The sequence below is a fragment of the Aquarana catesbeiana genome, linkage group LG13 (assembly GCF_042186555.1).
Source record: "Aquarana catesbeiana isolate 2022-GZ linkage group LG13, ASM4218655v1, whole genome shotgun sequence".
Taxonomy (NCBI): domain Eukaryota; kingdom Metazoa; phylum Chordata; class Amphibia; order Anura; family Ranidae; genus Aquarana; species Aquarana catesbeiana.
In genome coordinates this window covers 167811530-167836717 of record NC_133336.1, presented here as the reverse complement: position 1 = coordinate 167836717, position 25188 = coordinate 167811530, and the positions used below count along the sequence as shown (strand labels likewise).

The 25188-nt window shown below is 40.6% G+C and overlaps 1 protein-coding gene across 1 annotated transcript in view; it reads left to right on the top strand.

The window, feature by feature from the left end:
• The window catches only part of LOC141117766 (extracellular calcium-sensing receptor-like), a 30463-nt gene extending 18711 nt beyond the window's left edge, over positions 1–11752 (top strand). Inside the window, exons 3-5 of the mRNA XM_073610789.1 lie at positions 1327–1551; positions 10548–10671; positions 10845–11752. Coding sequence (XP_073466890.1) covers positions 1327–1551; positions 10548–10671; positions 10845–11752 — 1257 coding nt within the window. The remainder of the gene's footprint in view (positions 1–1326; positions 1552–10547; positions 10672–10844) is intronic.
• Positions 11753–25188: the final 13436 nt, after the last annotated feature.

Sequence of the window (25188 nt, the reverse complement as noted above, 5' to 3'; positions counted from 1 at the left end):
TTCCTACTAATAAAAATACAATTTTACAGTAATTGTGTTCTAATTTGTTTATGGCACCGCGATAATCCCACTTTCCCTGCTCCTCTTTAAATATGTGAAAAGTGTGGTGTGCATTTGTATTCAGCCCCCTTTACTCTGATACCCCCAACTAAAATCTAGTGGAACCAATTGCCTTCAGAAGTCACCTAATTAGTAAATAGAGTCCACCTGTGTGTAATTTAATTTAATCTCAGTATAAATACAGCTGTTTTGTGAAGCCCTCAGAAGTTTGTTAGAGAACCTTAGTGACCAGCATCATAAAGGCCAAGGAACACACGAGACAGGTCAGGGATGAAGTTGTGGAGACGTTTAAAGCAGGGTTAGGTTATAAAAAAAATATCCCAAGCTTTGAACATCTCACTGAGCACTGTTCAATCCATCATCTGACAATTGAAAGAATATGGCACAATTGCAAACCTACCAAGACATGGCCATCCACCTAAACTGACAGGCCGGGCAAGGAGAGCATTAATCAGAGAAGCAGCCAAGAGGCCCATGGGCAAAATGTGAACTTTTTCAAGGGGTATGAATATGTTTTCAAGGCACTGTATATACATTTTCTAAGATGTGAGTCCCTTTTCAGTCTAAATAAATGTGCCAGTTCATAAGAGTGAGTGAAAATGAAAATCAACTTCTGAATTAGCAAAGCCAAGGTCATTGGTATCACATGTCAAAATGGCTCTAAAGCTACAGTATGCATAATATAAGAAAACATCTTAAAGGCACTTTCACCCACTGTCACAAAATTAAAAGAGTGCTGCTGTGTGGGGCTACACCCATACAGTCTCGTCATTCAATTACAAAGTTCTGTGAGTGAATGAACTACAGTACACGTCCTGTCTGCCACTGTGACAGATGGCTTGTAGTATTCAATGAACTGCAAGGACACTTGGATCAGCGGTTCCCCACACCTGGCCCCACCCATGACCTTGGCTTTCCTCATTCAGAAGCTGATTTTCATTTTCACTCACTCTCATCAGCTGGCACATTTATCTAAATGGCAGCATTGAGGGTCCTAGAGGAGGCTCCTAGGTGAGTATATCTGGCTTCAAAAGGTAAGAATAGTACAAACACTAGCAGGATAGGTTAGGAGAGGGAGGGAAGGATCATATTTAGCCCAGAATTTGGCTATAATCAAAGCTGCAGATTTGACAAGTTTGAAAACAACTTTTGGATTTACATTGCCATGCTTGTTTGGGATTTTATGAATTAGCATTAGGTGTATTTTAGCTTCTACGTCAACTTTTTGTAAATTAAAATAACATTTTCATGTTTAATTTCTTACAGCTACTTCATTATGTTAAAAAAGTACATTTCAAAAATACTGCAGGAGAACAAGTATTTTTTGATAAGAATGGGGATATTCCAATTTCCATAGATATTCTTAATTGGTGGCTTTATCCCAATGGTAGCAATCAGTATGTCTATGTTGGCAAATATGATGAACGTGCTCCAGAAGGCAGTAAACTGCAGATTGATGAAAACAAGATTATGTGGAATGGACACAAACAGGTAAGCTTTGCTTTACTGAACTGGGAGGAGCATTTATACACGAGGATTCAGTAATTAAACATGCAAAATAAAACTTTGACTCAGCATGAGCACAACACAATCTACACAATATAGATTATTTACAGTTGTGCTCATAAGTTTACATACCCTGGCAGAAGTTATGATTTCTTGGCCATTATTCAGAGAATATGAATGATAACACAAAAACTTTTCTTTCTCTCATGGTTAGTGTTTGGCTGAAGCCATATATTATCAATCAACTGTGTTTACTCTTTTTAAATCATAAACATAACAGAAACTACCCAAATGACCTTGATTAAAAGTTTACACACCCCAGTTCTTAATACCGCGTATTGGCCCCTTTTACATACCCCAGTTCTTAATACCGTGTATTGCCCCCTTTAACATCAATGACAGCTTGAAGTCTTTTGTGGTATTTGTGGATGAGATGGTGGTTCTCAGATGGTAAAGCTGCCCATTCCTCTTGGAGTTCCTGTAAATTCTTGGGCTGTCTTGCTTGAACTGCACGTTTGAGATCTCCCCAGAGTGGCTCAATGATATTGAGGTCAGGAGACTGAGATGGCCACTCCAGAAACTTCACTTTATTCTGCTGTAGCCAATGACAGGTCGACTTGGCCTTGTGTTTTGGCTCATTGTCATGTTGGATCGTCCAAGTATGTCCCATGCTCAACTTCCTGGCTGATGAATGCAAATATTCCTCCAGTATTTTTTGATAACATAATAAATTTATCTTGCCATCAATTTTGACAAATTTCCTGTTTGTAGCTGACACATCCCCAAAACATCCACGATCCACCTCCGTGTTTCACAGTAGGATGGTGTACCTTTCATCATAGGCCTTCTTGACTCTTCTCCAAATGTAGTGTTTATGGTTGTGGCCAAAAAGCTCAATTTTGGTCTCACTCCAAATGACATTGTGCCAGAAGGATTGAGGCTTGTCTCTGTGCTGTTTGGCGTATTGTAAGCAGGATACTTTGTGGCATTTGCGTAGTAATGGCTTTCCTCTAGCGACTCGAACATGAACTGTATTGTATACTGTGTACACCACCAGAAGTGTAGTAGAAACTGTACACACACTGTATTAGATACTGTGTACACTGCCTGCACTGTATTAGAAACTGTACAATGGCTGCATTGTATTGTATACTGTGTACACCACCAGAAACTGTACACACTGTATTAGATACTGTGTACACCACCTGAAGTGTATTAGAAACAGTACACCACAGAATGCACTGTAGATATAGGCTACACTGGATGCAGAATATATATATATATATATATATATTAATACACTGCCTGCACTGACTGAATATTGAGTAAACACTGAATATAAAGTCTATGCTAAATGCAGAATAAATAAATATATATATATATATATATATATGTAGTGCTGGTAGATTTGCGATCTACCATCTGATAGGTAAATTTAGTAAATTGCTCGTTAGGGGAAGTTAGATTTGCCGACGGGTGTCGTTGTTACTATTGGCTAGTGTTGGAAAGGCAACGTGTCAAAGTGTATGGATGCTCTTCTGTCCCGGAGACAACTCGGTGGAGGTGGTCCTCCGAGTGGGATTCTGGGAGAGGGTATTTATGGGACAGACACCATGTTTTAGGGTCGTTTTACAGCCACCTGCTGGAACTCCTGGCCGACAGGTATGCGTTAGAGTGCTACCTCGTGGTCCTCCGTTCCAGAGGCCCGCGTCGCTGCGGCACATGGGTGGGCCCAGAAGCTTGTCTGGGGCCTACCACAGCAGCCGAGGAATGGTCCTGAGCTGTCTATCCAGAGTGAAGAAGCTGGACAACTGAAGAGATCCCAGGGGGACCTGTCATGGAAGGATCATGCAGAGTGCTGGTCTGGAGAGGGGCCTGGTGACTCGGTTGGAGGACGTATCCTAAAGTAACTTTACATCATAGTGTTGCCGGGTTTGTCTTAAAGGTTCAAGCACTGTGACTGACATTCACCACAAAACCAATACATCCTGTGGCAGAGGATCGTACGGGTTCATCCCAAGCAAATCTGTGGCAGAGACTTTTGTTCTTGCTACGTACTGGCTGCTAGGCAAGTGAGAGAGGCCTATCCAGGCAAGCAAAGAGTGTGTCCCACGAGGGGAGTGCATTCTACTGAAATATTCAACTTTAAAGGACATTTGTCAAGAATCCTACAGAAAGGTATTTGAGCTTTCCCTGCAGTTTCCCTTCTGCCTCTTTCCTGCTACTTCCTTCGTTAATTGTTCAATAAAGCATTGAAAATGTACTCAAGTGTTGGTGCTTGTATCGTCTGGAGGTAAACTCAACGGAACCCTAGACCCGGTGCCGGTGAAACAGAGGGAAGGAGAGTGAAGGTAACAAGCCCGCTTTAAGCCAGCAGCTCCACCGAGAGTTATTGCTACATATATATATATATATATATATATATATATACACACACACACACACACATTAGACTGTCAGTATATATATCAAATACACTGCCACTAACTGAATAATCTGCCTGCTTAATCTAACTCAAGCTATCTCTCTGTCCACGCCAACAACTCTACACACAGCCGCTGTGTAAGCAGCCTTAAATAGTGTGGGGCATGGACTTAGTCCCCCTGAGCTATGATTGGCCAAAGGCACCCTTGGCCTTTGGCCAATTATGGCTCTCTCAGCAGAGTGCGCTATGATTGGCCAAAGCATGCAGGTCAGGTGCATGCTTTGGCCAATCATCATACAGCAATGCACTGCGATCTCACAGTGCATTATGGGGCGTTCCGCATCGCTCACATTTGCCGTGAATGCCCCATAATGTTCACTGTTCTGAACATCCGATGTTCGAGTTGAACTTATGTTCAACCTGAACATCAAGCTCATCCCTAATTGAGCTATACATTGTACTCACAGTTTGGCTGAGGTAGAAGGCAGGTGTTCCTTCAGTGGAGGTCAGTAGGTAGTGGTGAAGCTCAGGATGGTTGCTGAGTGTAGTGGTGGTTGGTTTTTCAAGGTAGTCTCTTAGGTAGTTTTCTGAGGTCTCATGCGTGGAGAGTGAAACAAAAAAGGTGTTAACAGAGTACAAGAACAAAACTTTCATAGCTGTACAGCCTTGTATAGAACCAATGGGCTGCTATATCCAGAGTGGGGGGAAACAGTTCAAATGAAACTAGCGTGATGGCCAAGGGGCCACTAAGAGAGACAATAAGTGGCTGGGTGTGGTAACACCTTCTTTAGCTAGGTGTCAGCGGTTTCTGGTGCGAGGACCAGACTGCGATTTGAACCAGAGTGGTGGAATTTTGTCAGGCAGTTTGTAAGCTCCAGATTGGGGGGCTTGAGTGGGTATGATGCCCCATTCCCCAAGCAGTGAGAGACCCTTCTCTAAAGATGTACTGGTAAATGAAGCTCCATTGTGTTCCACAATTAGTTTGGTGGGGTGTTTCCATTTATATGTTATGTTGTTGTTACGGAGTGTTTTGGTACCATATTTAGCTGCCTGCGTAGAGCCAGGGTATATTTGTAGAGGTCAGCATAAATTTGAATGTTTGCATAGGGATCAGGGAGTTTCCCTAATGAGCGTGACTTTCACAGTATTTGCTCTTTGGTAGAGAAGAAGTGCACCCTCATGAGCACATCTCTGGGAACTTTGTTGGGCAGGAAAGAGGGTTTAGGTATACGGTGTATACAATCTATTGTGAGATCCAAAGGAGTTAACTCTGGCACCAGTGAATTAAAGAGCTTTTTGACGTATTGCGTGAGGCACATTTTCAGACACCCCCCTTAATTTTAGTTTTTTTCGCCTTAAGCGATCTTTTAGGTCTGCGATTTTTACGCACATCCAGTGCCTTTCTTCTTCACCTTCCTCGTTTGTGTCAATTATATCATTAACTGTAGGGGTAATGTCTGTAATTGCATGTTCTACCTGGTTAACTCTGTCGTCCATCAAGGACAGCTCTTTTGAGAATTTATAGGTGATATTAGTAAACTCAGCATGCAGGGAGTGGTGTAAGGAGAGAAGCATCTCTTTCAACTGTGTGTCCAGTACATACTGATTGGAGGTGGCAATGCTGGCTATGGGGGATTGGAGCTCTGTGTGCTCTATGACTGGGGATATCTCATGACTCACCCCTGTGTCTGCAGCTGCTGTGTCCAGTCTCATCCTGGCTTTGACTGGGCTTGAGCAGGGAGGGCTGTGGTGAGGAGAAGAGCTTCTGGGAGTGGATCTCCCAGCACTTCCATCGGCATCTAGCAAGTCAGAATAATGATTACTGCAAGGTGTGGAGGAGGGGGCTGAGCAGCCGGCGCCATCTTGACCTCCTCCACTTACAGGCCAGTGGAAGTAGGCTGTTAATTTCTTGAGCTTGGAGTCCCCCTGTCACTTCCTTGACATTTCCTGGAGGTAGCGGGTGATGTCGGGAAGCTGCGTTGAGCTCGAGTATGTACGAGCGGTGCTCTGTGTCTCTGTCAGACGCTGGTGTCTCTGTCAGGGCTCCAGAGCTAGCCACGCCCCCTCAAAAGCCATAATTTAAAGGTTGGATGAACGGTTTAGTGCAGTAGGGAACTTTTTTAGTTCAATAATATATATATATATTTTAATAATGGTCTGTCAAAGGAGGAACAACTGAGGAAAAAGGAGGGACAAACAAGATTTGGCTCTAAAAAGAGGGACAGTTCCTCTGAATGAGTGAAAATTGGGAGCTGTGTTTTAAAACTTTATATATATATATATATATATATATATATATATATATATATATATATATATATATATATATATATATATATATATATATACATATACATACATACACAGTATACACATACACAGCTGCTGGTCCCAATTTGACAATTTGTGGATGCCTGTCCCTGAACGCATAGTATTGGCATTTCAGGAAATGTACCAGAACCCACACGGCTGCTGAACTGGGACCAGTTCAACTACTGTGCCCCAAAAGACATTAATGGGACTGTTTGCACATGGATGCATAGAACACCTGTGCATCCTGTGTGGGCAAAGATGACCTCTTGCATAGGTGTAAGGATAGGTTCTCCTATGTGAATGAGGCCAAAATTTAACTCTTGTCACAGTGGTCATACTTTTTCCCGTTTTTGTCAGTCAAACCTAGTGACGAAGAGCAGGGGTGGGGCCGTCCTCACTGTCTTTGTCAATTGACATAGGCAGCGGGGCTCAGGTTCAAGCACCTTGATGAACCACAATAGGAAGCAGCTTACTATGGTAACACACTGAGAAGTGGAGGAGCAAGGAGTGCTGGTCGGGGACCCGAGAAGATGAGGCTTAGGGTTGCTCTGTGCAATTTCATTGTACAGGGCAGGTAAGTATAAACCATTTTGTTATTTAAAAAAAAATTAAAACGTAAGACTTTACAATCACTTTAAAGTATGTTTTCACATTTTATTGAAAATAATTGTCACATTTTTGTAAATAAAGATCTACGTTATGTCTTTGCAGGTTAGCCTTGGGAATTGTGCCTACTGACTTACACAAAAATATTACCCTTTAAGAATAACTACATATAATTTATAACAGGCGTCACTAATTGGCGGACAGCATGTCCCAATGATAACTCCTCCCCCCCGCCGCTGCCACTGGCAGGCAGAAGGCACAGCATGCCAGGGGGCGTGGCTGGGGGCAGGATCAAAACAAGAAAGGGGGGCCGTTTAGAGGACTGAAATTAAAGAAGGGGGAGGGTTGTGAAAGGCACTGGTATAAAAGAAAGGGGGAACTGTGAAGGGAACTGGTATACAAGAAAGGAGGGGGCTGTGAAGGGCACTGATATACAAGAAAGGAGGAGGCTGTGAAGGGCACTGGTATAAAAGAAAGGGGGAACTGTGAAGGGACATTAGGAGGAAACACATACACAATATTGGTATAATGTTCAGCACTAAACTATCTGATGAAAAAGATTAAAGTTTAAAATTTAAATGAAAAGGCATGCATCTGCATGCTGATACGTGAAGGTGCAACCATGTGAATGGTGAGTGGATTGAAAGTTCTGGAGGATGAACCCCTAACAATGAGTCTCTAAATGGAGACTGTAAAGGGAGCGAGGCTGCTTCAGGCATGGGCTGGGGAACCTGATCACTGTGAACAAAAGGAAAGCAAAAGGAGAGAGGAGCGCCAAGCCAATCCTTTAAACATATTAGGAATTTATATAGTATATAAGTATAAAACAACACTAAAAACTTGCATGAAAAATGTTGGAGCACTTGCAGAGTGCTAGAGCGAGTGGGAGCTTCCACGTGCAGTGTCACAGGAGGCTTGAGTGGAGGAGAAGATTTGGATGCCGCACACTGGATGTAGTCAAAAAACTTCACTTTATTGAAAAAATGGGATCATCAAAACAACAAGACTGTCATGCAGAAAGTACAGGTAAGCTGACGCGTTTCGCACTCAGGACTGAGTGCTTACTCATAGCTAACAAATATTAAAAAGACAAACTCTTATATAGCTCAATGGAGTATCACATGATTGCCCAATTAGATGGTCATTGAGACTCAGCTGGAAGCCAATTTAATGAGGTCTCGGCATCTGCTGGCTATTTGGTGTGTTAACTGATTGAGAAATGTTTTCAAAACCGTGACATGTAAGTAGATGACAAAGAATGTGAAAAAAGATGTGTATATGTACATGTGTAGGCAAAAAATATATGTGTGTATATATATATATATATATATATATATATATATATATATATATATATATATATATATATATATATATATATATATATATATATATAGTGAATCCTATCAATAAACGTGTATATAATAATAATAATAAATGTACTTCTATAACGTGTATATATGAAAGGTGATAAGTATCAAAAAAAAGGGGTTACTATTAAGTGAAAGGAAAAAATGTGTAAAAAATATTTCTCATTAAAAAAAGAGAAAATATATTGATAAAAATATTCAGACAACGTGCAAAGTAAATGTGAAGAGTGAATGTAATGAAACTATATGTGAACAAAATATATAAATATGATGAGACTCTCTATAATATGCCGGTGAAGTGGATGAAGCTCTCTATAATAAGCCGGAATAATACAGGTGAAATATAGAGCAATGTGACCTGAAATAATGCGTGATATGCCCGCGGTTGATAACAAGGTACATATAGGGCCCTATAATAATAAAAATAAACTGTGGGATTCAAAGACATAAAATCACGCTGATAAAGGTTGCCCTGATCTGGTCAAATGGCAGTGATATATGCAGGGTCCCAGTAGACTGACTTGTAACGTAATGATTCTAAATGATGAGCCTGGCCGAGAGCAGGGTGTGTGTAGAATTTCAAGAATGAAGCAGCGGTGTTCAAAGTAATAGAACGCCGCTAATCTGTATCACACTAAATGTCTAGATGGAATTATAGTGATGGTAATAAAGTTGGTAGAGGTCTCGGCCAGTCACCCAAGTTTAAGGGATCACAAAAAGGGACAAATGAAAAACAAGTAAGATACTATAGGCTGGGATACGAAGACATAAAATCACGCTGATCAGGGTAGCCCTGATCTGGTCAAATGGCAGTGATATATGCAGGGTCCCAGTAGACTGACTTGTAGCGTAGTGATTCTAAATATTAAAATATGTTAGTTTGTGATCCGTCTCGGGTGGCTCATATAAAAGCATGTCTCAGTATATGTGTGTCAGCAGATGCCAAGACCTCCAAACAAAACATATTGGAATAATACATCTTATGAATCCACTAATACAATACTCATATATTAACACCGGCAAGTGAAACAGATGAAAACAGGCATATAATGATCGACGTGAATCCAATCTATGAAGACGATGAGAAGAAATGTTATAATGCTGCATTCTAGAGAGAAACAACTACATATTCATATTGCAACATTACACTCACAAAATAAGCACTAAACACAAACGGTGTCACAGGAGCACAGAAAGACCACTGGAAAGCCTCTATTGAGGGATCCACGAGCGCTGTGTGTTAGCCACAGCTGGAGCCTTGATAAGCCTCACGGAGACATCGGCTGTGTGTCTCTGGGTGGGAGTGGTGGGTGGGAGTGGTCCAGGGCTGTCAAACTGGGAAGCCGCCCACACACTGTCTGGCCAATCAGGCCAATCAGAACGTGTTTCAAAGGCACGACCTTGCCTTCTTCATCAGCTTTCTCCCTCAATAGAGACTTTCCAGTGGTCTTCTTGTGCTCCTGTGACACTGCAGGTGGAAACTCCCACCAGCTTTAGCACTCTGCAAGTGCTCCAACATTTTTCGTGCAAGTTTTTAGTGTTGTTTTATACTTATATACTGAATAAATTCCTAAGCTGTTTAAATGATTGGCTTGGAACTGTGAAGGGAACAGGTATATACAAGAAAGGAGGGGGCTGTGAAGGGCACTGGTAGACAAGAAAGGGGGGCTGTGAAAGGACTGGTATACAAGAAAGGGGGGTAGCTGTGAAGGGGGGTGCTGTAATGTAAAGGGGGTCTGCATTATAAAGAGGGTGCTGAGATGTAAAGAGGTTGCTGTGTTGCAAAGGGGACACTGTAATGTAAAGGGAAGGACTGTAATGTAAAGTGGGAGCTTTTTTTGTAAAGATGGGGCTGTATTGTACAGGGGGTTCTGTAATGTGAAGGGGATCTGTATTGTAAAAGGAGCACTGTGGTATAAAGGGAAGACTGTGATGAGAAAAAGGCTGTGGTATAAAGAAGGGGGGGGGGGCTGTGATGTAAAGGGGAAACTGCAATGTACAGGTGGGGAAGGGTTGTGATATGAAAGATCTGGTTCCTATCACAAATAAGAGACTCGGACCCGTGATGGAGCAAAACTTTACTGACCGGACCTCTGTGAATTTTCATTCCATACCCCTGATTTATAATGTTTTTATAGAAATGATTACAAAACAGTTATCAGTAGCATACCTTTTTTTCCTATAATTCTTGAATTGTACTTACTTGCTACTTATTATTATTTGCTACTTTGTCTATCTTATTCTTTTTCTTATTACCCCACTATTAGCCCCCGATTTCTGTCTGCAGTTATCCTTGTCCAAAAGGATTCAGAAGAGCCAATCGTCAAGGACAAAAAATCTGTTGTTTTGACTGCATTCCATGTTCTGAAGGAGAAATCCTCAATCCTAATGGTACTATACAAATCCAACTAGATTCATGTATTAACGATAATGGTTACAGTTTTTTTTAAGAAGTTATATATATTATATATATATATTTTAGTTACTTACTCTGCCTTGAATTGCATCTCCCGATTAGCATAATATATGGTAAAATATCAAGTTTTCTTATGTTTATTCCATAGATGCTACAGAATGTCTTAAGTGTCCAGAAGACCAATGGCCAAATACATCCAAAGAGAAATGTGTTCCAAAATCCATCCAGTTTCTGGCTTATGATGAGATACTGGGATCTTCTCTGGCCTCTATCTCAATTATATTTTGCCTTCTCACCTTTTCTGTATTTTGCCTATTCCTTGTTAAGCACAAAACACCCATTGTTAAGGCCAACAATCGGGAGCTCAGTTATCTCCTTCTTGTTTCCCTTATGTTTTGCTTCTTATGCTCACTGGTATTCATTGGGCGTCCCAGCATGGTGACCTGCATGCTACGTCAAGTAGTCTTTGGCGTTATTTTCTCAATTTGTCTTTCCATAATACTAGCAAAGACTATCACTGTCATCATGGTGTTCAGAGCAACAAATCCAGCAGACACTAAAATAAGAAAGCTTGTGAGACGAAGGATTCCAGTATACATTATTCCTTTTTGTTCTTTGATCCAGATTCTAATTTGCTTAATATGGCTAACTAGTTCTGCTCCCTTCGAAGAATTCAATAAGATGGTAGAGATTGGAACAATTGTTATTGAATGCAACGAGGGATCTAAAGTATTGTTTTCATGCGTTTTGGGATATATGGGACTCTTAGCTTCCATTAGCCTCATTGTTGCATTTCTGGCCAGGAATCTCCCTGACACCTTTAATGAAACCAAGTTCATCACATTTAGTATGTTAGTGTTTGCTAGTGTTTGGATTACATTTATCCCAGCTTATCTTAGCACTAAAGGAAAATACATGGTGACAGTGGAAATATTTGCTATCATTTCTTCCTCTGCGGGGATGCTTGTTTGTATCTTCTTTCCTAAATGCTACATTATTTTATTGCAACCAGAAATGAATGATAAAAGAAATATAATCGGGAGTAAAAAAAGATGATGATTTTTCTTGAGATTACCAGCCTCAAGAGTTAACAAAGTGACCAGAATTTAAAAAACGGAAGGTTTGCTATGATATAGGCTACAGCTAGAGATATTAATGGTGTCCAAGCAGTGCTCCGAATTTTGTATTTTTGTCTTAAATTTCTCCTGAAAAACAACAGTGATCTCCTTTTGCCTTACACCTCCTAGCTGTATAGCTGCAGTATGAGATTATCTAATGCATGTACACACGACCAGACTTTTCGACAGCAAAGGTCCGACGAAACGAATCCGCCGGACAATCCAATCGTGTGTGGGCTTCATCGGACCTTTGCTGTCGAAAAATCAGACGGACTTTAGATTTGGAACATGTTTCAAATCTTTCCGACGGACTCGAGTCCGGTCGAAAAATCCGTTTGTCTGTATGCTAGTCTGACGGACTAAAACCGATATTAGGGCAGCTATTGGCTATGAACTTCCTTATTTTAGTCCGGTCGTATGTCATCATGCTAGTCTGACGGACTAAAACCGATGCTAGGGCAGCTATTGGCTATGAACTTCCTTATTTTAATCCGGTCATACGTCATCACGTTCGAAACGATCAGACTTTGGTGTGATCGCGTGTAGGCAATTCCATTGCGTCAGAACTCCGTCGGAACTCCGTCGAAAGTCTGTCAAAAAGTCCTTTGGAGTTCAGCCCGTCGAAAGTCTGCTCATGTGTACACGGCATAAGAAACCGCCTCTCTCACTAATAGTCTCATGAGATTTGCAGTCTAGATTGGTTGATATCAGTACTGCGGTGCTTGATTTTGCTGAAGAGAAAGCTGTATCTTTAGTGCAAGAACTTCAATGCTTCTGCTTCTTCCATTCTGTGGATCTTTGCTTTCAATACCTCTTCTGCTTCTTGAATATTGCCCTACTACTCATTAGAGGGGCAGCTCTTACATGAGGAAGCAAAGCCCTGCCTCTATTAAAAAGGTCACATCCAGAAAGATAGTAATTAGTAAATGACTGGCTGCATATAGAAAAACTTGTGACTAACCCTTTGCCGCTTGCTGGTTTTTGTATGCACAATTTCCACTGTTAATGTCCTTGCTGTTCAGATATGTCTCTAATGTGAACTGTAGTAGCAATTTTGGGGAATGCAATGTTTTGATTGGATGCTGGTTTTCCATGAAATTATGCATATATGGTATAGAAATCGGTAGGCCAACCCAAAGAAACAGGGATGAAAAAACATTGAACAGTCAACAATGAACATTTATATTACAGGTATTATTTAGACATGGCTCAGTTTATGTTGGTGGTGACTGGTGAATAATCCTTTCAATTTCTGGACACAGGGACCTGATTTATTAACTATAACTGGAGCAATTGAATTTTTACTGTACTTACCTTGGAGCAGTGTTTCTCAACTCCAGTTCTCAAGGGTGCCCCAACAGGTCATGTTTTCAGGATTTCCCTCAGATGAAACGGCTGTTGTAATTACTAAGGCAGTGAAACTGATCAAATCACCTGTGCAAAATAATGGATATCCTGAAAAGATGACCTGTTGGGGCGTCTTGAGGACTGAAGTTGAGAAACACTGCCTTAGAGTACAGTTATCTTTTTAATGTCTTCCCAAACCCTATCTGTCCCCGCTTCTGAAAAATCTCCATTGGAACCATGCCCTGTGGTCTGATGAGACCAAGATAAACTTATGTGATTCAGATGGTGTCAAGTGTGTGTGGCAGCAACCAGGTGAGGAGTACAAAGACAAGTGTGTCTTGCCTACAGTCAAGCATGGTGTGGGAGTGTCATGGTCTGGGCCTGCATAAGTGCTGCCGGCACTGGGGAGCTACAGTTCATTGAGGGAACCATGAATGCCAACATGTACTGTGACATACTGAAGCAGAGCATGATCCCCTCCCTTCGTAGACTGGACTGCAGGGCAGTATTCCAACATGATAACGACCCCAAGCACAACTCCAAGATGACCACTGCCTTGCTAAAGAAGCTGAGGGTAATGGTGATGGACTGACCAAGCAGGTCTTCAGACCTAAACCCTATTGAGCATCTGTGGGGCATCCTCAAATGGAAGGTGGAGGAGCGCAAGGTCTCTAACATCCACCAGCTCCGTGATGTCATCATGGAGGAGTTGAAGAGGACTCCACTGGCAACCTGTGAAGCTCTGGTGAACTCCATGCCCAAGAGGGTTAAGGCAGTGCTGGAAAATAATGGTGGCCACACAAAATATTGACACTTTGGGCCCAATTTGGACGTTTTCACTTAGGGGTGTACTCACTTTTGTTGTCAGTGGTTTAGACATTAATGGCTGTGTGTTGAGTTATTTTGAGGGGACAGTAAATTTACATGGTATACGAGCTGTACACTCACTACTTTACATTGTAGCAAAGTGTCATTTCTTCAGTGTTGTCACATGAAAAGATATAATAAAATATTTACAAAAATGTGAGGGGTGCACTCACTTTTGTGAGATACTGTACATATGTAAATTCTTTATTCCCAGTAACATTTTTTCTTTCTATATTTGTGCATTGACAAGGCTTTTGCAGATAGAGAGAACTTAAGACCCCATATACACTATTAGATTTTCTGCAGATTTTTGTCTTCAGATTTACCAAAAACATATAATATGAGGTCAAACCTTAATAGTTTCAATATGTATGCAATCAGGCAGGCCCTTGCACTACATGTTTTTGGTAAATCTGAAGACAAAAATCTTCAGAAAATCTAATAGCGTGTATGGGGTCTTAGTCATGAACAAGGCCTATATTTCTGCATAGCCAACCCCTGCATAGTTGCAAACCCTGGCTCTGCAAAAATAGAACCATATTATGATCAGAGTAAGATGACTGTTAACCCTGTTTTTCTTCATCAAATTTTGTAGGAGGCAAACTGTCTCTTTTTGGCTTCAGGGTTTGTGTGCCTTGTCTAGCTATGATTAATTAATTGTTGGTTTAATAACCCGAGGACCAGATTGGAAAAAGTTTAGCCCACAATCTGTAGTCTAGGAGGGAAGAAAGTATAAAATTGACCTGGTCTGAGAACTGTCATTGCCTGAAACAATAACAAGAGCATTTGGTAGGCATAACTTTTTTTACTTTATGATGTATATATGGTTGAAAATCTATTACCTTTGAGGGCAGGAGGCGGAGCCTAGCAGAGCAGACATGCATTGTTAGAGCTCCACACCGCTGAGGAGAGAAGAGAAGGACAAAGCGGAGCCTACAGGCTCAAAAGGTATCCATTTGAACCTTTTTGCCCCAGGGAACAAACTGTGAAAGTTTGGGCAGGAAATATGGTACTGGGAGGAAACCGTGGCAGAAATAAAAATCACCTCACAAAGAGCTCACAGGCACTCACTGCAGCTGAAGCAGCTCCAGTCACCTCACAAGATACAGCATCAGGGCGCTCTCACAGACAGAAAATGTCACAGCAAGACTCTCCATTTGAGTCAGATACAGAGCAAATCCTCTCACAAACTTCTCCACAAGCCTCCTCAGTATCCCCAGTAATATTATTACAATTTGAAAAGATGCTTCATAAGGCTCTAAAACAAACCTCAGACCAAATAACAAAAAGCCTAACCAAAGAAATAAGAGAGCTGGGAAACCGCACCGCAGCCTTAAAAATAAAAATGGATGAAATTGAAATTACAACCCAAGAAAATATAACAGAATTGGAACAATTAAAAAAAGAGAATTTAATATTTCAAACTAAGCTCGAAGATTACAAAAATAGAGCCAGACGTTCAAACTTGCGCATAAGGGCAATACCTGAAACTGTGACAGACCTGCAATCTACTATTACTGCTCTATTACAAGAACTAAAGCCAGATATCCCTATTGAACGTTTAGAACTGGACAGAGTACACAGAGCCCTCACAGCCAAAAAGAAAGATGGACCCCCACGTGATATAATCACAAAATTTCATTATTACAGAACGAAAGAACAAGTACTAATTGCTGCAAGAGAAAAAAAGGAACTTAATTTTCAAGGACACAATTATCAAATTTTTGCTCACCTATCCCAACTTACTATTACTAAAAGACGATCCATGAAACCCCAACTAATGGAACTGCAACGCCACAACATTATGTATCAATGGGGCTTCCCCTTTTCAGTCAGATTTAACTACCAAGGTACAATTTACAGAAGCAGATCAGCAGATGAACTACAACAAACCCTTTTAAAATTAAATCTGACAGAACCCACAAGCAGCAACACTCCCACACGCAGAAGAATGGCGTCATCTTCACCTTCAGGCAGCACCCAGAAAATTTCAGAACAAAATGGGAATCATCATTCTCACAAAAGAGGCCATTATGCCACATCATCCATGGACCAAGAAGATTCAATGGACTGACATCCTAATTCCTGATATCTCTTCATTTATTATACTAAGAGATGGTTCTCTATAAAAAAAACCTGTATTTATAACTGAATGTAACTGCATTCTGATAGTCACACACTGTGTGGGATCATGTTACATTCCAGTTATATTTCTTATTACTTCTGATTCATATAGCCTTAGAATATATAAGTGAAATAAGGAAATTCTTGTTCAGTTATATATTATCAGGTAATAACAATAGATTTATTACTTTTTAGGACAAATATGTTCAATAATCCAGAAGTAATGGAAGCTTTTTCTTTCTTTTCTTAAAACAAATATATTATTACCTAACTAGTTCCTAGAATTATGTTTTTGTTTATTCTAATCTGAAGCAATACAACCTCAATTTTATGAGTTAACATATCTAAACAGTTACATATGAATAAAATATGTAATTGTTTACTCTAAAAGGGTTAAAATCCCAAAATAATTCAAACTATCTTCATCAATACCAAAGTTATTAACAGTACCTTTCTAACTGAATTATTTAGCCTAGGGCAAGACTAACCATATGCAACCACCCTGGAATAAATAATTTCAACAAAAACTTTATTCTGCACTTCAATTAATGAAACATCATTTTGATGTCTTTTGACATAGCACTTCTCTCCTGTAAGCGGAAGATCCGTGTACCCCCATTAGCCCTCCTCATTCTCCCAACCATATTATGTGGGAGTGTGACGAAGGCACTTATTCCCCTGAGAGAGATATTTATTCTCTTTCACGGGTAAATTGTGATTACTTGCAAAAAATAATTTATACAATGTATCATCTAATCTCATATGTTTTTTGTTTACTCTTTACTCCAGAATTCACTGGTTTCTTTTCTATCTATTCATCTCTTCAGTCCACACAGGTTGATCTGCGCAGTCAGCTCTGCATAACAAAAAGTAAGTCAAAACTATTTGATCTATTGCCATGGCACCACTGAATATACTTTCCCTGAATGTTCAGGGAATAAATGTCCCTCAAAAAAGGACCAAAGCCTTCCGTACTTTCCATAACAAGAAGGCTCACATAGTATGCCTCCAAGAAACACACTTCACCAAAGATTCTACTCCAAAATATATTTCTCCTTTTTATCAACAAATTTACACGGCTTCTGCCTGTACCAAGCAAAGGGGAACTCTAATTGCATTTCACCGATCTACACCATTCACCTTATCATCAGAAATTAAAGACCCAGAAGGTAGATACCTGATACTCATGGGTTATATAATGGATACAGCAATCACAGTGATTTCCTACTACGCTCCTAACAAACAACCTACACCATTCCTCTCACATATATTACAAGTGATTAATACACACAAAATAGGAACAGTGATAATGTGTGGGGATTCGAACCAGGTCCTCCTCCCATTTCTAGATAAATCACCTTTTACACCATCCAAAATAACCTCTAGATTACCTTTTTCTCAACTTCTTTCCAAATACAATCTGGTAGATTCATGGAGAGAAAGTAACCCAATGAAAAAGAAATTCACTTATTTCTCGCACCCTCATCAAACCTTCACCAGAATAGATCATATTTTTCTAACAATAGGAATGATACCAGAAATTATTGCATCAGATATAATTCCGATTCCGTGGTCTGACCATAATGCAGTATACACTACTATAGCCTCAGCCATACCAAAAGCGCATGACCCAACGTGGTACTTACCGGACATAATGCTCAAACACCCACTACATCAGATGGCCATTGAACAAGCTTTAAAGGAATACATATCAATTAATAATACAACAGACATCTCCCCAATAACACTGTGGGAAGCTCATAAGCCTGTCTTGCGTGGTACAATACAAAGACAAATGGCACTATTTAAACGGGAACGCAAAAATCTAGCAAAAAAAATAGAACTCAATTTTAATGCAGCCTACATATCATTTCAAGATAATCCATCTCAGAGTACAAAATCTCATCTGGAAAAATCTAGATTGGAATACGATCTATTTCTCACTGAGTCAGTTGATAAATCCCTCAAACGCTCCAAACACAATTTCTACATGAATACAAACAAACCAGGTACATATTTGGCTCGGGCATTAAATTCAACTAACAAATCTTTCAAACCAATACGTTTGAAATTATCAAAAAATGTTTACACTTGTAATCCAGTTAAAATAGTCCATAAATTTCACTCACATCTCGCAACTTTATACAAGACAAACAATGAATTTAATCCTACAGAAGCTGAATCCTTCTTCTCAAAAATAACCTTACCTGAGTTATCTCAGAATCAAAAAAGCAGTTTGGATGAGCCTATAACTATAGATGAAGTTGCTAACGCCATAAAAGACCTAAAACTTAACAAAAGACCAGGCCCAGACGGCTACTCGGCTTTATACTATAAAACATTCTCAGAAATACTCTCTCCCATTCTCACTGAAACTTTTAACAAACTTCTAGATGGACATTCTTTTCGGCAAGAAACACTAATGGCAATTGTTTGTATGATCTCCAAACCCCTTTCTGATGATACTTCCTGTGTGAATTATCGGCCTATCTCTCTGTTAAACCTCGATATTAAATTATTAGCAAAAATAATAGCAAAACGCCTCAATAGCATTATAGGAAAATTAATACATAGAGATCAAGTAGGCTTCATGCCAAATAGACAGGCAGGCGATAATATACGCAGGGAAGTGTTATTGGCACATATTGCTAAAAAACGGAAAATCCTTTTATGTTTTCTATCTCTCGATATTAAGAGGGCATTTGACACAGTATCCTGGCAATATATGCAATATTCATTACAAAAATGGGGTTTTGGACCCCACTTTTTAACATGGATCAAAGCATTATATAATAAACCCAAAGCCTATATAAAATATGCTGGATACAAATCTGAAGCCTTTAATATCGAAAGAGGTACCCGACAGGGTTGCCCATTATCTCCCTTATTATTTGCCCTTATACTCGAACCCATGGCCCAATACATCAGAACAAACCAAACTATAACTGGCATTGAAGTAGGAGGTATTACACACAAATTATGTATATTTGCAGACGATATATTACTTTTTCTATCATCACCACAGGTCTCTGGTCCTAACTTAATACCAGCTCTTGATGGATTTGCAGCCCTATCCGGCCTTATGATTAATCCTAAGAAATGCCTAGTGCTTAATATTTCACTCACAAACATGGAATTGATCCCGGCTAGGGCTGCACTCCCATTCACATGGGCAGAAAAATCAATCCCATATCTTGGAATTCATTTAACAGCATCTCATTCTGACTTATTCTCAACCAATTATCCTCCTGTATTAAGACAGATCACAAATCTAATAAAACAATGGTCGCAACTTCCTTTATCCTGGATAGGGAAGATTAATGCAATCAAAATGACTATTCTACCCAAATTGCTTTATCTATTCAGAGTCCTCCCTATTCCAATTCCTTCCTATTTTTTGAGAATAGTACAAAAAAGAGCAACTTCGTTTATATGGGGCTCTTTTAAACCATGTATACCTATACACACACTACATCTTCCCAAAAATAAAGGAGGCCTGGGATACCCTAATTTTACTAACTACTACAGAGCAGCACATTTGGCCAGTCTGTCCAAATACCATGCAAAACAGGAAATCCCATTATGGGTATTTATAGAGGCTTCAGAAAATGACCCTCTATTAATATCAAATTTATTATGGCTTGATCCTAAAGACCGCTTTAAAATTCATAATCCCATAACTAAACACTTCTTATCTCTCTGGGATAAACTAAAAACCAAATATCAGTTACAATCTCCACACAATCCTCTCCTTTCTTTTATCAGAAATCCGGCCTTTTATCCGGCATGGATCTACCCAAATTCTTTTAAAGCTTGGACAATATCAGGCATTCAGACACTAAATGACTTCATAGCATCTAAATCATTCCTTACATTCCCATCGCTTAGAGAAAAATATGATCTACCAAACTCTGAGATATTTAGATATCTCCAAATCAAAAATTTCTATACACCATTCCTAAAGGGGGATACACCATTATCCCAATTATCCATTTTTGAATCAATCTGTACAAAAGATCCATTTGCTAAAGGTACAATTTCATCACTTTATAATCAATTATATGGAGTAGCAAATCTTAATAGACCCTCTTACGTTCAGAGGTGGGAGGAGGACCTGGGACGAACTTTAGAAGACACGGACTGGTCTAATATATGGCTCACATCTAAGTCATCTTCACCCAACATCTTGGCACTGGAGACAAATTATAAAGTCCTAACTCGCTGGTACCTTGTACCCGCTAGAGTGGCAAAATATTCACCTAATACCTCAACTCTTTGTTTTCGAGGATGCCCAGAAATAGGCACATATTTACACATATGGTGGACGTGCCCAGTAATCCAAATCTTCTGGAAGGAAGTCTTCGTGATTGCATCTAAAATATTTTAAAAAATAATACAACCAGATCCATATATAACTTTACTTAATCTAAAACCGGAATGGTTAACACTCTCTCAATTCAAACTTATGATCCAACTAATAACGGCTGCAAAACAAACAGTGGCCAAGGCATGGAAATCTCCTACATTGGTACTAGCAGAAACAATTCACAGAATGAATAATACAATGTCCCATGCTAAGATGGTAGCCATCGATCAAAATCAAATTCCAAAATTTGAAAAACTTTGGCATCCTTGGATAAAACAACAGTTCCTGTCAAATTTCAATGACTCTGTCCTGTTGCCATGGTAACAGATTAAATGACTTACAGAGACACCCATTCTAAGGCTTCAAAGAGAACTAAAAAGAATAATAAACTGACGAGCGGGACAACCTTGTGGACCATACCTCTACCTTTCAACCCTTTTTCTTCTTTCTCTTTCCTTTTCTCCACCTTACGATTAAAGCTCATTATCAGAATTTATTTGACCTATATACACTCTACTTGTAAACAATATGTATAGTAGGTATAAATCATTTAAATACCTACAAAAGTAACTAAGGAAATGATATATATCTTTAATTTAGGTTTACGTGAACCCAATGTTTAATATTTGAAATTTCATGATATTTACCTATATAAACCCTACTGTAAAACAATGAGCTTACTTTATAGATCCTTGTAAACTTACTTTATGTATCTTCTTTATGTATCTTTATAACATTGTATACTCAATAAACTTCTTTTGACAAGGAAAATCTATTACCTTTTACTGACTGAAAAGATTGAAAATAGGCACTGTTTGGAAATGCTCCTTTTTCAAAATGGTGTTTGCAGATAAAGCAAGATAGCTAAAGGTGAATATAGCACTATTAGTACACTTGCAACAACGCAGTCCATAATACCTTTTTAAAGAATTCCAGGTATGGCATTTTTTACATAGTTACATGGGTCCAGCTTGGACCCATATAACTATGTATATACCATACTTATGGGATCCCTCTAGATGCTAGCAAACTCTGCTACTCCAATGATCTCCACTATATGTGAGTCCTGTACCAGCAGCTGTCCTGCTGCATTCTGAACACAGGAGATCAGCCGCACAGCTGCCATTCATAGAATGCTTTGAATTTTCACAGTGAATGCAAAGTGTTCTCTGATTGGATGTGGGAGAGAGCGTGGGGTAGTGATGTCACCTTAATGTAATTTAATTTAACCACTTACGTACTGCCCGGTGACGTTTTACTTCACTACTTTGAAGAGGGATATCATTGTTATGGCAGCAGCTAGCTGCCATAACCCCAATCCCCCCCCCCAAAGTGCCTTGTCCCCATGTTGATGGGGAGAAGAGCCTCATCCCCACAACCCTGTCCAAGGTAGGGATGAGCTTCGTGTTCGAGTCAAACCCATGTTCGACTCGAACATCGGCTGTTCGTTCGTTCGCCGAATTGTGAACGTTATGGGCAAATTCGTGTGGCGCGTCACGGCCCATAATTCACTGCGGCATCGCAGTGCATTGCTGGTTGATGATTGGCCAAGCATGCACTATGACCCGCATGTTTGGCCAATCACAGCGTCGTCGGTAGAGAGAGCTGTAATTGGCCAAAGCCAGGGTGGCTTTGGCCAATTATGGCTCAGGGGGTTTAGAACACGCCCCACACTATATAAGGCCGCCTACACGGCGGCCCTGTGTAGTGTGTGTTCCGGCGTTGAGATACATAGATAGACAGAGAGACAGTGTCATTTAATTTGAGTTAGCTAGATTAGGCAGGACAATCAGTGAGTTAGCTGCACTTACAGTGTATTGTGTATATATATGCATCCCAGGTGTTGCATATATATATATACACTGTATTCAGTTTAGCTAGATCAGTTCCTGTTATCTTCCTACTGACAGGCAGGCTTGTCTTGTTACAGTATTTACAGCTACCTGAAGAAAATTGCTGGTGTTCTTTTGATCCTATTAGTACCACAGTCAGGCAGCTAGACTATTTACAGTTAGTGTAGTGCGTCCTGCTCACATTGTTCAGCTAAAACTACAAGTTCCTGTAGTGAGACCTCTGCACAGTGTTCATCTAAAGCTACAAGTTAGTGTAGTGCGTCCTGCTCACAGTGTTCAGCTAAAACTACAAGTTAGTGTAGTGAGACCTCTGCACCGTGTTCATCTAAAGCTACAAGTTAGTGTAGTGCGTCCTGCTCACAGTGTTCAGCTAAAACTAAAAGTTAGTGTGGTGCGTCCTCCTCACAGTGTTCAGCTAAACCTACAAGTTATTTTTTTGCGAGCTCTGCACAGTGTTCATCTAAAGCTACAAGTTAGTGTAGTGCATCCTGCTCACAGTGTTCAGCTAAAACTACAAGTTAGTGTAGTGAGACCTCTGCACAGTGTTCATCTAAAACTACAAGTTAGTGTAGTGCGTCCTGCTCACAGTGTTTAGCTAAAACTACAAGTTAGTGTAGTGAGACCTCTGCACAGTGTTCATCTAAAGCTACAAGTTAGTGTAGTGCATCCTGCTCACAGTGTTCAGCTAAAACTACAAGTTAGTGTGGTGCGTCCTCCTCACAGTGTTCAGCTAAACCTACAAGTTATTTTTTTGCGAGCTCTGCACAGTGTTCATCTAAAGCTACAAGTTAGTGTAGTGCGTCCTGCTCACAGTGTTCAGCTAAAACTACAAGTTAGTGTAGTGAGACCTCTGCACAGTGTTCATCTAAAACTACAAGTTAGTGTAGTGCATCCTGCTCACAGTGTTCAGCTAAAACTACAAATTAGTGTAGTGAGACCTCTGCACAGTGTTCATCTAAAACTACAAGTTAGTGTAGTGCGTCCTGCTCACAGTGTTCAGCTAAAACTACAAGTTAGTGTAGTGAGACCTCTGCACAGTGTTCATCTAAAGTTACAAGTTAGTGTAGTGCGTCCTTCTCACAGTGTTCAGCTAAAACTACAAATTAGTGTGGTGCGTCCTCCTCACAGTGTTCAGCTAAACCTACAAGTTATTTTTTTGCGAGCTCTGCACAGTGTTCATCTAAAGCTACAAGTTAGTGTAGTGCATCCTGCTCACAGTGTTCAGCTAAACCTACAAGTTAGTGTAGTGAGACCTCTGCACAGTGTTCATCTAAAACTACAAGTTAGTGTAGGGAGTCCTGCTCACAGTGTTCAGCTAAAACTACAAGTTAGTGTAGTGAGACCTCTGCACAGTGTTCATCTAAAGCTGCAAGTTAGTGTAGTGCATCCTGCTCACAGTGTTCAGCTAAAACTACAAGTTAGTGTGGTGCGTCCTCCTCACAGTGTTCAGCTAAACCTACAAGTTATTTTTTTGCAAGCTCTGCACAGTGTTCATCTAAAGCTACAAGTTAGTGTAGTGCGTCCTGCTCACAGTGTTCAGCTAAAACTACAAGTTAGTGTAGTGAGACCTCTGCACAGTGTTCATCTAAAACTACAAGTTAGTGTAGTGCGTCCTGCTCACAGTGTTCAGCTAAAACTACAAGTTAGTGTAGTGAGACCTCTGCACAGTGTTCATCTAAAGCTACAAGTTAGTGTAGTGCGTCCTTCTCACAGTGTTCAGCTAAAACTACAAGTTAGTGTGGTGCGTCCTCCTCACAGTGTTCAGCTAAACCTACAAGTTATTTTTTTGTGAGCTCTGCACAGTGTTCAGCTAAAGCTACCTGTAGAAGGTTGGTGGTGTTTTCCTGATCCTAGCACTACCGCAGGCAGCTAAATAAGCTGCAAGTTATTTTTTTGCAAGCTCTGCACAGTGTTCAGCTAAAGCTACCTGTAGAAGGTTGGTGGTGTTCTCATACTACAGGCAGGCAGTTGATTTTGCTAGCTGCAGTATCAGTACATATATATATATCCCAGCTTAGTGCAGCTACAGGCCATTAGTATGTCTGGAAGGCCAAGAAGGAGAGGCAGACAGTCACAAGCCAATAAAAGAGGGCAAGCAGGCTCTGTGTCTAGTGCTGGTCATGGGGACGGTGCATCCTCATCAGCACGTGGCCGTGGGACACGCTTTGCCTTTTTTTCGGCAGCTGGCCATGTTGAGCCGCAACATGCGGAAGACTTGATCGAGTGGATGACCAAGCCATCCTCATCCTCCTCATCCTCTCTCACCCATGCTCAGGGTACTTTGTCTGGCAAAGCAGCGGCCTCTTCCCTTGGCTCAATGTCATCAGTGACTCCTTCCCTAGCCCCACCATGTCCTCCTGAGGAGTCCCTCAAACTGTTTGACCACAGTGTTGGGTACATGCTCCAGGAGGATGCGCAGCTTTTGGAAGGCTCTGATGATGATACTGAGCTCGATGAAGGCAGTAACTTGAGCACGGACAGAGGGGGTGCCCAAGAAGGACAGCAATCTGGCAGTCATGCTCCCCCTGCTGCAGCATACTGCCAGGTTTGCTCCAGTGATGAGGAGGGAGGGGATGATGAGGTCACTGACTCAACGTGGGTGCCTGATAGGAGAGAGGAGGAGGAGGAGGCGGCACATCACCAACGAGGCAGGATGCCCTCCAGGGGCCAGCCTAAGGGCAGCACACTGACTGCATCACACCCCAAAGCCCCACATGTGCAGGGCTCTGCACGTTATTCAAAAAGTTCTTTGGTGTGGGCCTTTTTTGAGACGAGTGCATCAGATCGCACCACTGCTATTTGCAACATATGTCTCAA